Raw genomic sequence first — 16,601 nt, forward strand, 5'->3', positions numbered from 1 at the left:
ATACAATATGACCTTGAACTATTCCTTTCTTTACCATAAAATGACATTTCTCCCAATTTAAACTAGATTTTTTTCCTCACACCGTGTCAACACCTTGGAAAGGTTAGATAGGCATTCACTGTAAGAGTCTCCATAGATAGAAAAATTATCTATAAAAACATTCATAAAGCGCTCCACCATGTCACTAAAGATATGAAGCATACATTGCTGGAAGGTACCAGGAGCATTACATAGGCTAAAAGGCATCCGTTTATAAGCATATGTTCCAAAAGGACAGGTGAAGGTAGTCTTGTCTTAGTTGTCAGGATCAATAATGATCTGAAAATAGCCAGAGTAGCCTTCTAAAAAACAATAATAAGCATGACCGGCTAGACATTCGAGCATCTAATCAATCAAAGGTAAAGGAAAGTGATCCTTTCGTGTCATGGCGTTTAAGCGTCTGTAGTCAATACAGATCCTCCACTTCATAGGAACTCGCGAGGAAACATATTAACCAACAACATTACGAACAACATAAACTCCCGATTTCTTAGGAATTTCGTGAATGGGACTTACTCATTCGCTATCGGAGATGGGATATATGATACCTACATCGAGTAACCGTAAGACTTCTTCCTTGACCACCTCTTTCATGGCAGGGTTCAAGCGACCCTGAGGTTCGCGTGAAGTCTTCGCATTATCCTCCAAATGTATGTGATGCATGCATACACTAGGGTCAATCCCCTTAATGTTGTCTAGGAACCAACCGATCGCGGAACGATGTTCCCTAATCACCCGAATCAAACATGCCTCTTCACCAGCAGATAACAGAGAAGATATGATCACCGGATGACTACCATCCGGATCAAGCTTGATATATTTCAACTCGGTAGGAAGAGGTTTAAGCACAGGGGTAGGAGGTATGGATAAAAAGGCTTTCGGATGGTCCTCATCTTGAGTAGTGAAGACTTGTTTAGGTAAGAGGTCTTCAAACTCGGAAGATGGAGTTATAGAAGGGTTTAAGATAGGAGTAGACTCGAGAAGGGCGTTGACTTCCTCTAAGTAGGAGTCATCATCAAAGTTGGAACTTATGAAGGAAAAGAATTGGTGCATTTGATTCTCTGAAAACGTATTGTTGAAATAATCTTGAGTTAAGTTCTCGATCATGCTAACTTCTCCATCGATAGTCATATCGGATAACTATTGTATCATTTTGAAAACATTTACCTCAATAGAAAGATTGCCAAAAGACATGGACATCGAACCAACGCAGTAGTTTATAAGCGCGTTGGCAATTGCCAAGAAAGGACGCCCTAGAATGATAAGAACAAAGTCGTTAGCGACTTCTGTGTCGAGGATAATGAAGTCGGCTGGGTAGTAAAAATCTTGAACTTTAACCAGCACATTTTCAACCACCCCCGTAGGATACTTAATAGAATGATCAACTAATTGCAACATCATTTTAGTTGGTTGCACTCTTGTAGACCTATTTGTTTATATAGATAATATGGGAGTAAGTTAACACTCGCCCCCAAGTCTAATAGCGCAGTCGTCGTGTGGGTATCCCCTAAGGTGCATTGTACAGTAGGATAACCAGGGTCCTTGTACTTAACGATTCCATTATGTTCAAATAAAGTAGGGAATTGTTCAGTTAAAAAGGCGTCTTTTGATATATTTATTTTCCGCCTAGTAGTGCACAACTCTTTTAGAAACTTAGCATGTTGTGGTAATTTTTAATAGCTTCAAGAAAAGGTAGGTTTATTGTTAGATTTTTAAAAACTTCCCTAATCTCGTCAAAATTTGTATCCTTGTTTAACATGGCTAGTCTCTGGGGAAACAGTGGTTTCTCTCTATATTTAACATATGGATCAATAGGAGTTTTAACCTTGGTCACTTTCCCCTTGGGTTGTGGTTTAACTGGTACCTCTACAGGAGTAGCATCATCAATTTCTATATCGGTATCTAGTAATTTTTCATTTTCAATGACCACTGGTGGCATATTAATGGGCATAGTTACGGCGTTATTGTCAACCACTCTGCCAGAACGGAGAGTGGTGATGGCATTTAACTCACCTAGTTTTAAGTTTTCATTACTAGTATTACCGGTTACTTCAAAGGCTGTGTTTGACATTTTAGAATTAGGTATAGCTTGACCTGGAAACACACCTTTCAGTTGGGCTTTCTCTTGGGCTGTTGTATGGAATGATTAATAGATTGTAAAATCTGTTGGTTAGTTTGCATGTAGGCTTCGAAACGATTCGGTTGTGAAGGTGTAGTGTCCACAGGTGGTGTGACTGGAACTATCTCACGTTGCTTATTAACGGGTGGGTTGTGATAGTTGTTATTAACCGGAACGATACCTCTATTATTATTATAATTATTATAATTACTTTGTCCTTGTCCTTGTCTCGGTGGAGCTTGGTTATAATTGTTCGCTGGCCTAATATTTTGATTAGTAAACCCCAGAAGTGTAACTTGTTGGTTATTTCACCAACCGAAGTTAGGTTTTGTCTCCAAGGTGGGTTAGGTTCACTATTAATGGAGCAAACATAGTCTGGCGGTGCGGATGGTTGCTCATAGACGAGAGGACAATAGGAGTCGGTATGCTCAAGGCTGTAACATAAATTACATGGAAGAGAGTTGATGTTCATGACAGGAGCAGGCTTATGATGAATAGAAATGGCTTCGACCTTTTTTTGTGAGAGATTCAATTAGAGTTCTAAGCTCAGGATTAGATTTAACCTCAAACATACTAGCAACCTTAACTGTAGAAGAAGTATTAGCGGAGCGGGGGATGTCATTACCCCCCCCCCCCAGTTATTATTATGTTTAGATTGATCTTCTAAAAACCTATAAGCCTCTGAGGCTCCTTTAATATGGAAACTAACCCCAGTCATTATATCATAAACCTCTTTATGGTGATGTGAAAGCCCTTTGAAAGAGGCATGAACAAGCGTGTCTTTCGCAAGGTTATGATGTGGACACTCGATGAGAAGATCAGTGAAACGATTTTAGGCCTCTAAAAAGGATTCATGAGGATTCTGGCGGAAGAAATGAACATTTTGAAGCATTTCATCTGTCTTCAGTGGTGGGTAAAACTGTTCCATGAACAATTGAACAAGTTTGGCCCATGAGTCCACAGAATTAGGCGTTTGGGCAGTTAACTAAGAAGTCGCCTTATCGGCTAAGGTGAAAGGAAACACTCTTAGTTTAATTTGTTCTGAAACTACGGTAGGATGATGAAATGTGGTAAGAACTTGTTCTATCCTACGCATATGCTGATAAGGCTTCTCATGGTCTAACCCATGAAAAACCGGTAACAAATTAAATATATTCGGGGGGATTCGAAAATCCCCCACTGGGTTTGCAAGAATGATGCATGACTTAGGGATATCATTTAGGGCCTTGTAAAAATCAGAGAGAGGAGTCTCTGTTTCGTTAGCCATTGATGCAAGTGTAGTGTGTGGTATTCTAGATAGGCGTGTGCGTTGACGTTTACGATAGCTAATAGAAGATGGTTTACTCTTATCGGACCTTAATCTCATGCAAGGCTAAGGCCAATATGATACAAACCACGAACAACAGTCAAACAACCCTGATATGCTAGAATGAAAAATCCTTTGACAGAAGAGACGAGGATGGAAGGAAAGAGTACCTGAATGCCTCCTTGCTTCGCGTATTAATAGCGTCTTGTATACCCAATCCTAGTGTATTTAAGAAGTTGGAAACACTGAATATAAAATAATTGGAACAAAAGGAAAGTCTGCAACTAACCTGTGAATCAGGCTTTCTTTAGAAGGGGAGCGGGCGAGCTCAAATAAAAGGCAACCGGAGCGCGTGCGCGCTCTATGATTTTTTTTTAGAAACAGGCTTTCGCACCGTTCCTTAATGGGCTGGTCCTTGAAATTTGAAAATAAAATAGGAAAGAAACTTACTAGACGTCAAGCGCATGCGCGCTCAAAGTTAAGACTTCGAAAATTTCAGTAGACTTCTAAGAGCAAATTTCTGGTTGCTTTTGGAAGATAGGCGCGGGCGCGCTTAGATAAACTGTAAATAGGGCACGGGCGCGCTCTTGAGTACAATTCCAAAAATTTCCAGTAGACTTCCAGGAGCAAATTTCTGTTTATTTGAAAAACACAAACACAGTTAAAACCAAACAATGGGTGGGTGGGTGAATTGGGATATGTAAAATTAAAAAATCGAAGGGAACTAATCCAAACGATACTAAGCTGGTAGCGGCGCCATTTGATAAAAGAGAAAAAACTCGTTTCTATCCTAATAATAATGTGATTTACTGCTAGGAATAAGAAGATAGTTATTCTACAATTAGATCAAAGTTTTACTCTCAAGTATCATGCAATATTATAGAGTAAAGAATTCGTTCCACTCCTAGTTGTTTAGACGTAACAGTTCACTAGTTTTAACAATTCTACGTATATCAATGAGAGTAATGGATTAAAGAGTTTGTTGGGGGTGGGGTGTTGGTCTTTACCTTTCTTAATCACTCAACTTCCTATTCTTGTTGTTTATGCCGTTTAGTTGTAATTTGATTCGGGTTGACACTATCTATACATTTCGATTTCTTTTGATCATATAACTTATGTCATTCACGCACTTCGAGGTATTTTCCATCTTCTTATATGTCAACTACGGTTAGAATTGAGTTTGATATAGATCATTGGATTGCATTTTCTATGCTAATCATTTTTATAACTCATTCGTAAAAATCGGACCGTTAACGAATTGGGGATTTCAGTTTTACAATATACGAGGCATAGGACAGGATGGGTATTATTTGTTTTGGGCTTGGGCTTGGGCCCGAAAGCTAAAAAAACCCTACCAGGTCATTTAAATAAGAAACCCATGCATTTCTTCTCCTTTTTTTGCCTCCATTACTAAACACCTACTAACCTTGAAAAACCTTGAGCGCGCACACCCTTTGACAAGGACTAATCAAAGCGCACCTGCGCTAGCTCTTACCTCTACACAGCTGCCCCCCAAATTTGAACCGATTCATTTTCATTCATAACACACCTTCCCCATCACCAAAAATTTCAATTCCAGATCGTCATGAATCCTCACACCCCTAAAATATTTCCCAAACAAGTTTTTATCAGTGCTTAGTTTACACCATTTTTTGATATAGAAATGAGCATTAGGAAGTGGATTGGGTTGTGGTATTCGACTGAGGTTACTATCCGGAGAGAGAGCTAAATTAATAAAACCAAAGAATCCCCGACAGCGGTGCCATTTGATAAACCGTAACAACACACACTAGATCTCTCTAACTTATTCTTACGTTATCAATTATTTATTTCCTACTTGCATATGTATATTCATGCAATATATAGAGTACGGAATCGTTCCACTCTTAACTCTCTAGAGTTAAACGAATTTAACTAATCTAATACAAGGAAACAATGGTGAGAGTAATATTATGTTGAGAGATTTCTATTCTATGATTATACTACGGATTCAAATAAATCTAAATTAACTAAACTAATAGAAATATGGTTTTGATGGAAGAGAAAGTTATAGAGAAGAGTAATCAATCCACCTAATGATTAGTTTCAAGCAAGAATAGAATTATTCATTGAAAAGAGATCATCTTTAGGTTTTCACACAATGATCCAACCTAAAGCCTCAAACTTTATCATCCCTAACAACAACATACATCTCTATAGTCATTATTACTAACATGTAGAATTATTACAACCAAATCTCTCAACTTAATTACAATAATCCCTAGTTTAATTTACTATATGCTTATTTTGGAAGTCATACAATAAACTAAACTCATTGAAAAACATACACAATTAAATAATTCTACTAAGCAATCTATTCTTCATTCGGCTTCATAATCACTCCCTCTAATGGGGGGATTAGCCGAATATCATTAGATTAATTAAACTATAATAATGAAAGGAAGACATAATGTAAAGAAGAAGTAATTAAATTGAATAAACTAAAGCTTTTATTAAAAGGTTCTAATAGAGACTACAATTATAAACCCTAATTACTTAAACTATACTAAAACTAAAAATGAAGAGAGAGAGAGAGAGAGAGAGAGAGAAAGAGAGAGAGAGATAGAGAGAGAGAGAGAGAGAGAGAGAGAGAGAGAGAGAGAGAGAGAGCTAAATTATTCTAACTAATGGGAGAGAGAGATAGTTTAGGGTTTTTATTCTTTTATATAATGATAAAAAATTGTGTATTGGTTTTTAGGCTAGGTTATGGGCCCATAAATCTAGTCCATAACCTAATTGGTTGAATCTAATACTTTCAATTCTGGTCGTGTTACTGTAGCGCATATTTTTACTGACTTATACTGCTCTGATCGAGTCAAGGCCTAGACCATTTGAAAGAGCTTTCTAAGTCTATCATTTTGATATAAAATGGGCCCAAATCCGAGGCATGAGTCTAAAGATATGGTCTTTTGAAGTTTTGTTGACTTTTCTTTAGCTCTCTAATCCGGTTTGACTTTCACTTAACAGTTTTGACTTGGGCTTTTTAAGGGTTTTTTCTCCATTAAACTTGGGCTTTCTTTATGGAACTTCTCTAGCAATCACTTTAGCTCCTTTTAGCGCCTAATTAGTAACGAATTTACATTTATTCAACTCCAAAGCCTGAAATACTCAAAAGCACGTAATTAGTGATAAACCTATATTATTAATAACATAATTGGCTAAATAGAAATATTATTAAAGGGTTTAAACTATAGTTTTGGGTTTTTATCAAACCACCCCCAAACAGCATTTTGCTTGTCCTCGAGCAAATATGTGAAATTAAAATAAGTGACAAAAAATGTATTTTTAACTAGTCTTGTTTCACTGAGTGCGAGTGCATTGACTATATGCAATAAGGCCTTAAACCACAAAGAATTCCCTAGTGGACGAGTTATAGCCTCGTGAGAGTTTTCTAGAGAAAGTACTCACAAACTTCATTTATATTACAACGACTAAGAAATAAAAGTAATTGTTCCCTAGTTTTATCTCATAATCTATACATCTCATTAGTATTTAAACAAGGATGACCATTCAAAAACTTAAACTAATTCATGCATAATAATAAAATCATCTTAAGATAAACAACTATATAATGAACTATGATATAAAATGCAGTGGCAGGTCTTTTTTTGAAGCTTTTGGGTAGCGTGAGTAAGTAGATTCTCACAAGGAATGTGTAAAGACACATAACACTCTGATTTTTCCACTCAAGTTTGCTAACTCTAGTGTGCAATGGGCACACGTTTTCTCATAATCTCAATGACAATCCAAGGAAGCTGAGGTCGATCAAACACATCTACCACTTACTATCACACCAACCTATTCCTAATTGAGCTAGATGTCTTTATTAGGTGATACGGAGCGTAGGTGTTGGTTAAAGAAGGAAGGAAATCAATATTCAAAAAGACAAGTCTGAGAAAATAGGGTCTTCATATTTTGTAACTAGAGAAAACCTTGTTTTTTTTATGCTACACTTTTTGCTCCATACTTATCCCTTATTTTGGCTTTTGACTCATTTTGATTCTATTTTTGGAGTTCTAACTTTTATTTTTTCTTTTCTTTTGGAAGCTTTCTTTTCTTTTCTTTTTCTATTTCTTTCGAAGCAACTAACTAATTTTTGTTTTCACAGGTTTTTTTTTTTTTTTTTTTTTTTTTCACTCATCTTATTTCTCAGACTTATCCAGATAGGTAGGCTGATTATTTATTTATTTATTATTTTGTTTTATTGGGTAAAGGATTTGTGGTTTGTGAAAAGGCTAATGAAAGACTCAGTGGGGCGACTAGCTGATAATAAATTTCATTTAAGTGTGAATTTATGGCTATATCGATCCAAAGAGGGCCTAAATTATCGCTTAGGATATGATGTGGTGATCAAGCAAGTGGATGTGTGATGTCTCTGCTCGGATTTGACTTCTCCCTTGTGTCATCACTCAAATATTAATTCATATGGGCTTTTTTGGCTAGATGCTCACAGGATATATATTAAGTACTCTAACCTAGGTCTGAGAAAAATACTGCCAAGTACAATCATACATGCTCATGCAAGATGTTTATGAAAAGATGCAATGACTATTACTTATATATTAATCTAAGTTTCAAAATTTAATCCTAATTCAAGTACTACGTGAGATTTCTAAACTAATATCATTATGGAGAAGGGAACAATACTATTATCACTAAGTGCCTAATATAAACAATATATATGATTTTTAATATATATTTTATAAAGAAAAATGCGTAATTTACATCCTAAAAGTACCTAATTTTTGCAAATGTTTCTATCCCACTCCCAAATAATCGAACGCTTTGTCCTCAAAGTGCAAAGAGATAAGGAAATAATTTACCATAAAAACGTGGCAAAAATTGGCAGTACCTATAACATAAATATTATAAAGATGATATGATAACATGAAACACAATTAAACTGTTATATACTAACTAACATCAACTCTACTGGAGTAAACATGACAGACAAAGGGTGGCAAAATATTTTGAAATGAAATACCAAAATATGCCACCTCCAAACAAAATTGGAAAACTCTTTTTAAGTTTGAAAATTTTTGTTTGGCCTATACTCTAGAAATGTGGTATTGTACAAAAACTTGGGTATTTTAAAGTCAGATTCCCTAGACTTAATGTGATATATATGTATTAATATGCAGTTGACCATATATCAATAATCTAAATAATTGTGGATCTTTCCATAAATAGTTAACATGGAATGTACCATCAAACAGAATCAAGCACCAAGATTTCCTATGATGTGGCTTAGTAGAATGGGAGTGAATTCTGATGCATCTAGAACTTAATCGAGCATACAGTTTCTTCTTTTTCCTCCTACGAAAGGGATGCCAATTGAATGATTGTGAGAAAATGGATGGTTGTGGAAGATATATGGGATGTGGATAAATTTTAGAATGATAGAATGGAAAAAATGAAAAAGTGTCAGGTGGCTTGTCCTTAGGTATTATTTCCGTATTAGGAGGGTTTAGAAAATCATGAAGTATAGGAGAATCCAGAAGGTCAAGTGCAAACTCAATGGTTCTTTGAAAAAGTAGAAGTCGAGGAACATTCGTGATGGAAGGTGAATGAGTGACATGAAGATGTGAGGTGGGTGAATGGTGCTCAACTAGTGTTCTTAGTTTTATATCATCAGAGGCCTTGAGATATGCAAGACATTCCTCAATAGGTAGGTCAGAAGAATCACTGGGATAGAGGGTGAAAAATTATTCTTCCGTCATGGCGTCAAGGGATGAATGGATGTCAATAAGAGGGGACTCGTGAGGTGGCAAAGAAGGGTTGCAAAAGAGTCGAAGGAAATCTTTCTCGATGTTATTTACGTCTAGGGAGTAGAAATTGTGATCTTTATCTTCTACCATAAGAGGGGTATCTACTAGTGTGGGGACAAAAGCGTCAGCTGCACTAATGTGAGATACAAAACTCTCAATGGACTTCACTTCTCCTTCTATAGGCAAACCTAGTTGTTCCTGCTTTTGTCTAAACATGTTAACTTCCACAGAAAGATTTCCAAAAGAAAGAGTCATTGAGCCATCCCAACAATTGATTTGGGCATTGGCGGTTGCCAAGAAAGGACGCCCTAAGATGATGTGAATGGAATCATGAGCAACTTCTGTGTCGAGAATAACGAAGTCGGATGGATAGTAAAAATCCTAAACTTTAATGAGAATATTTTCAACTACACCCTTGGGATACTTAATAGAACGATCGGCTAATTGCAAAGTCATTTTGATTGGTTGAAGTTTTGTTAAACCTAGTTGTTTATATAAATAAAAAGGGAGTAAGTTAACACTCGCCCCCATGTCTAATAGAGCAGTTGTTATGAAGTAATCTCCCAAGGTACATTGAACAGTAGGATGACTAGGGTCCTTGTACTTAATAATTCTGTCATGTTCAGATAAAGAAGGATATTGTTCAGTTAAGAAGGCTTCGTTGGGTATGTTGGTTTTCTTCTTCTTGGTTCACAATTCTTTTAGAAACTTAGCGTGTCTAGGTCAACTTTTTATAGCATCAAGAAAAGGTAGGTTTATAGTCATATTTTTAAACACTTCCCTAATCTCATTAAAATTCTCGTCCTTTTTAGACACAACTAGTCTCTGGAGATATGGTGGTTTATCTCTATATTTAGCATAATGGTCAAAAGTATTATTAGTCTTTGCTTTATCTTTAGTCGTTTTCCATCTAGGTGTCCATATTGGAACTTCTACAGGTGTAGGATCTTCAATTTCTATGGTGGTATTCGGTAAAGTTGTGCCTTTTGGTTGTGGTTGGACTGGAACTTCTACAGTTGTAGGGTCTTCAGTTTCTATGATAGTATTTGGTATGGTTTCATTTTCAAACTTCGTTTTATGCATCTTTAGGCATAATTACTTTGTTATCAACTACTCTCCCTGAACGAAAGGTAGTGACTGCCTGTAGGTCCCCTAGGGTTATATTACCATTACACTGAATACTGTTTATTTCGAAGACGGTGTTTGTTGACTTAGGATTAGGCACTGCTTGACCTGAAAACATGCCTGTTTGGTTATTATTTTTGTTAGGAGACATGTCAATAACCTTTTGCCACAAAGACTGCATCATTTGCATTGTTTGTTACATCATTTTATAGTTTTGATCATGCTAATTTTCATCAAATTGGAGTTTTGTTGCATAATTTGATTTTGTTTTTCCAACAAGGTCACTACTGCTTCGTCTGTATATGGTTGAACTAGAATTAAGGCTTGTTGAGCGTTCATGTCTTGATGTTGATAGTTCTGGGTCATGACCATTAAACCTCTGTTTTGGTCACCTAAGTTTCCTTGTCCTTGAAATTGAGTTAACTGGTTGAAGTTTGATGGTTGTGGTGGTGGTTGTGCATAGACAAGAGGACAATAGAAGTCGGAATGCTTAAGACTAAAACAAATATTACAACGAGTAGAGTTAATGTTCATGACTGGAGTGGGTTGTTGTTGAACAGAGATGACATCTACCTTTTTAATGAGGGCATCGATAAGAGTTTTAAGCTCGGGATCAGGTTTAACCTCAAAAGAAAGAGTGGAGCGGGAAGAGTCGTTACCTCCCCAATTGTTGTTTCTCTTAGATTGATCTTCTAAGAATTTATAAGCCTCCGAGGCTCCTTTACTAAGAAAACTACCCTCAGTCATGATATCTAGAACCTCCTTATGATAATGTGAAAGCCCTTTGAAGAAGGCACGAACAAGTGTGTCTTTCGCAAGATTATGATGCGGGCATTCAATGAGAAGATCAGTGAAACGATTCCAAGCCTATGAAAAGGATTCATGAGGATTCTGGCAAAAGAAATGAATCTTTTGAAGCATCTTATCTGTCTTCAGTGGTGGGTAAAACTATTCCATGAACAATTGAACAAGATTAACCCATGAGTCCACAGAGTTTGGCGTTTGGGCAGTTAACCAAGACGCCGCCTTGTTGGCTAGGGTGAATGGAAACACCCTAAGTTTAACTTGATTTGGACTTATGCTAGGATGATGGAATATAGTGAGAACTTGTTCTATCCTACGCATGTGTTGATAAGGCTTCTGGTGGTCTAAACCTTGGAAAACCGGTAACAAGTTAAATATATTTGGGGGAATTCGAAAATCCCCTACTAGGTCTGCAAGAATGATGCACGACTTAGGGCCATCGTTTAGTGCTTTATAAAAATCAGAGAGAGGAGTCTCTAGTTCTTTAGCCATTGATGCAGGTGTAGTGTGTGAAATTCTAGATAGGCGTGTGGTATTGCGTCTATGAAAAACAAGCCTGATTATACTAGAATTAAACTCCTCAGACAAAAGAAACGAGTGGAAGAAGGAGAACCTGAATACCTCCGTGCTACGCTTATGAATAACATCTTTAATCCGAACCCAGTGTCCTGTAAAAGCTTGGAACACCGAACCAACAAATATTTTGAACTAAAATATGACCTGTAACTAACCTGGAAATCGGGCTTACTTTAGTGGGCGCGGGCGCGCTGAAATATAGGGTAACTAGGCGCGTGCGCACTATAAAAGAAGGGTGCGTACGCGCTTAGTATTAGTGTAAATAGGGCACGGGCGCGCTCAGAGTGTACAAATTGGGAGAATTCCAGTAGACTTCCAGGAGCAATTTTTTTGTTTCTGGAAGACAGGCGCCGACGCGTTCAGATAGACAGTAAATAGGGCGCAGGCGCACTCCAAAAAATTTGAAAATTTTATAGTAGTTTGCTAAGACGTCCAGTAAGTTGCCTATAAAATTTCAGAACAATCAGAGTTATGAAAGTCTTTCTACTACCCTGCAAAATTTGTAAAATAGTTTTCAGACACAACACAAACAACCGAATGGGTAACCAATCAAAACAGAGCCAAAAATCGCCAAAATTTTACTGGAGACTTCTGACAAATCATGCGGGTTCTTTTAGAGCAATTGGAGTTCTACAAACCCTCCTTATCGGCTGTTGTTCTAGAAAATAAGTGTTGCAAAACTGCAGAAACACACTTTACCGCAGTATTCCTCACTGTGAGTCCGCAGTCTTAAGGGAGCGCGGGCACACTTTGTCTGTGAAGGCAAAAGGGAGGGGGCTCTTTGTTTAAAACAATGAATTACAAGCTTGAACAATAACGAAAATATGAGAAACAAGAATGAAAAATTAAAAGGGTGAGTGGGTAGAGAATGGGGGGATTGCCCCTTGGATTCAAGCAATTGAATTCTTGTCTTGAACGAGTTTAAGATTGCAGCGGCGCCATTTGATATTAACAAATTTATGTAAACTAAATATCTATGTGTAAACACAAATAATCAATCAACTAAACAAGTGCTTAGATCTCTCTAACATATTCTTACATTATCAACTAAAGCAAGAATAGAATTATTCATTGAAAAGAGATCATCTTTAGGTTTTCACACAATGATCCAACCTAAAGCCTCAAACTTTATCATCCCTAGCAACAACATACATCTCTATAGTCATTATTACTAGCATGTAGGATTATTACAACCAAATCCCTCGACTTAATTACAACAATCCCTAGTTTAATTTACTATATGCTTATTTTGGAAGTCATATAATAAACTAAACTCGTTGAAAAACATACACAATTAAATAATTCTACTAAGCAATCTATTCCTCATTAGGCTTCATAATCACTCCCTCTAATGGGGGGATTCGCCGAATATCATTGGATTAATTAAACTAAAATAATGAAAGGAAGATATAATGTAAATAAGAAGTAATTAAATTGAATAAACTAAAGTTTTTATTAAAAGGTTATAATGGAGGTTACAATTATAAACTCTAATTACTTAAATTATACTAAAACTAAAAAGGGAGAGAGAGAGAGAGAGAGAGAGAGAGAGAGAGAGAGAGCTAAATTATTCTAACTAATGGAAGAGAGAGATAGTTTAAGGTTTTTGTTCTTTTATATAATGATACAAAATCGTGCATGGGTTTTTAGGCTAGGTTATGGACCCATAAATCAAGTCCATAACCTAATTGGTTGAATCCAAGACTTTTAATTCTGATTGTGTTACTATAATGCATATTTTCACCAACTCATACTACTCTGATTGAGTCAAGGCCTAGACCATTGGAAAGAGCTTTCTAAGCCGATCATTTTGATATAAAATGGGCCCAAATCCAAGGCATGAGTCCAAAGATATGACCTTTTGAAGTTCTATTGACTTTTCTTCACAATAACATGGTTTTATTAATGGAGGCTAGGGTTTATAACTAATAATTAATTAGGTTATACTAAAGAGAGAAAGAAAGACTAATTTAATTAAGAGAGTTCTAATTAATAGGAATGAATCTAAAAACTAAAAACTATATATCTAGAGTTATGTTTTAGTCCTCTTTATATAGGAGAGGGCTAGGTTTACAATTTCATGCATGGGCTTTGGAGCTATGGTTTGGGCCATTAAATCAAGCCCAAAACCTAATTACTTAAGTCCAAAAAGGGTTTCTCTACTGGAAATTACTGCAACAGCCTTTTCGTTTACTTATTCTCCTCTGATTAGATCAAAGCATAGACTATTAGAAAGCTCTTTCCGAGTCGGTCGTTTTGACATATAATAGGCCCAATTCCGAGGTCTGAGTCCAAAGATACGGCCTATGGAAGTTATGTTGACTTTTATGCTCTATTTTGCCCGCGTTGACTTTGACTTTTCAGCTTTAACTAGGCTTTAAAAAGGTTTTTTCTCCTTAAAACTTGGGCTTTAAACATAGAACTTCTTAGCAACTAACCTTTGCTCCTTTCTCTTACAATAAGTGACATATTTCTTCACATATTTGACTCCAATATCTGAAATACATAAAAACACGTAAACAGTACTAACTCTCATTTATTATACACATAAGTAGTCTAAATGTAATATTATTAAGAGGTTAAAACTACAGTTTTAGGCTCTTATCACTTACCTTATCTATGATGAAGCAAGCATCCAAGGAAAAATTTAAGATAAGAATCTTGATGGATACATTAAGGAGATTTGGGATGACACTCTTGGTTTAACGTATGCTTGTTGTGAATGCGGGACGTTTTTCTATGATTTTGAGCATGCACAAAAATATTTAAGGACGGACCATCCAACCTTGAGGGATAAGCTTTTATTTGGTGGCAAACGATAGATGGCTATGTGTTGTTAGTCATGCCTGTACACCCGGGTTGGTGTTATGTTGATATGTTTTCATGATTGTAAGGTTATAGCCTAGTGTTTCATGATTGTAAGGATTCTTCTTCTAACAATCATACTCTTAGGGAGGTATGTAACTCTTTGAAGTTTAATCAACAGGTAGGGGTCTGCCTTAACCCCATAACTTATTAAAAAAAAAACTTGAGCTTGTGGTCGAGTCGGATGATGAAAAATTATCATGTCATAGTAGCAAGACTATTTATGGCGGTTTGATTGTGTTTACCTATCACAGTCCATAACAAACAACAACTCATTTTCCTCACCTTTGAAGCGTAATAAGCCTCCCAAAACCTTTGCATCCTGTGGTACCCCTCCACACTTTTTCACAATCTCCTTGCCAATCTCTACCAAGTTTGGATTCCCTTCATTCCCCTTGCCAAACGAGCGTTGCTTGAACAAAGACCAACAATGATCCCCAGATAGAAACTTCAAGACATAAGGAGGAAATGTGCCAGTGATTAATGCTACTGTCTTGATGCGTGTTGTTACAAGTATTGTACTTTCTTTGGCTCCACATCTCATCGAACAAATAAATCTATTCCATTCCTCCTGATTTTCATTCCACATATCATCTAATACAAGTAAATATCTCTTCCCTAGAAGACTTTCTTGAAGGCGACGCTGTAGAGGATCTAATTCTTCAAGATTGCAAACATCTTTGCATACCACCGATATCATTGATTTTGTAAGCCTTTTGACATTAAATGCTTCAGATATACAAGCCCAAATTCTGACCTCAAAGTGCTCTTTTACCCTTTCATCATTGTACACCAATTACGCAACAGTGGTTTTGCCGAGGCCACCACAACCTAGTATGGGAAAGATGTTTAAACCGTCTTAACTATTTACATTGTTCACCAACAGCCCGACAGTGTAATCCTTGTCCTCATCTCTCCTGCATTTCAGTTATAACTGAGCTTGTTTCTCATTTTTGATAGCATCCAACTCTTCTTTCTGTGACACCATATCTCAGATGAAACTTAGACCTTTCATCGGCTATATCATCAAATCTCTTTTTAAGTTCTTTCATTCTCTTAGCTATCTTAGGACGAAACTTAACTTTTTCAAACTTCATGCATGATAAGATAGAGTCACGCACCCGTTTGGTATGAGTGTTCTATTTTTGTACCGCAGCTTCAGTTGCCAACTCATCCAGAATGCCATCCGCATCATAGGCTGCATCAATAAGTTTTTGTAACCAATTTCTGATTGCCTTACTGTTTAGTTGCTTCTCCTCCGCATCTTCAAGAACATCTCGAATTGTTGACAATGTACTGGCAAGCTTCTTCATCTGTTTGTCATAACAAACCAACTTCTTTTTCAATTAAAGAGCTGAGGTTCTCTAGTATTACTCCAAGAAATGGAGAAACTTGAAAAAAAATTATAATAAGATGGTTTTATTAATTCTTGGTTGCGAACCATTATGCCCTTGTAGGGTATATATAGAGAATTGCATAAAACTCAAATAGAAATAAAATCCAATATATCCTAAACATTCCTAGTCTAGAATATTATAGAATATAATTTCCATACATCACATATTCCATAATATTTGACAATATACTAATTGATATTGTCAAATCTTCTATATTCTTCATCATTCCTTTATTGACGACGATTCGATGTTCCTCATCTCATCGTATACTTCATCATTCCCCCTCAAGCTCACAGTGATTGAAAATCATTGTGAATAATATCATAACTCCATCAACTCCCCCTCAAGCTCATAGTGATTGAAAATCATTGTGAGCTTGCATAATAACACAACTCCATCAACAAAACCTACACAAAAAAAGAGACAAGAAAAAAAATGTTCATCACTGAACAAAAATAGGCTCAATCTAAGTTCTCTTGCGGGCTCAATCATTGGCCATAGCCTCATTGGGTCTTATTTGGTCTCAATGTGGCTCCGTCTTAGACTTAGTAATTGGCCAAAAA

At 36.4% G+C, this 16,601-nt stretch overlaps 1 protein-coding gene across 1 annotated transcript; it reads right to left on the reverse strand.

Annotated features, from left to right (window-relative positions):
• Positions 1-15,500: 15,500 nt before the first annotated feature.
• LOC147517905 (putative disease resistance protein RGA3) lies at positions 15,501-15,954 on the reverse strand. The gene is made up of 3 exons (XM_086593749.1): positions 15,793-15,954; positions 15,650-15,732; positions 15,501-15,558 (listed from the first exon to the last, which is right to left on the reverse strand). The coding sequence occupies exons 1-3, from the start codon at positions 15,952-15,954 to the stop codon at positions 15,501-15,503; spliced, it is 303 nt and encodes a 100-aa protein (XP_086449875.1).
• Positions 15,955-16,601: the final 647 nt, after the last annotated feature.

This window comes from Coptis chinensis, chromosome 2 (genome assembly GCF_015680905.1).
Source record: "Coptis chinensis isolate HL-2020 chromosome 2, ASM1568090v1, whole genome shotgun sequence".
Classification (NCBI taxonomy): Eukaryota; Viridiplantae; Streptophyta; class Magnoliopsida; order Ranunculales; family Ranunculaceae; genus Coptis; species Coptis chinensis.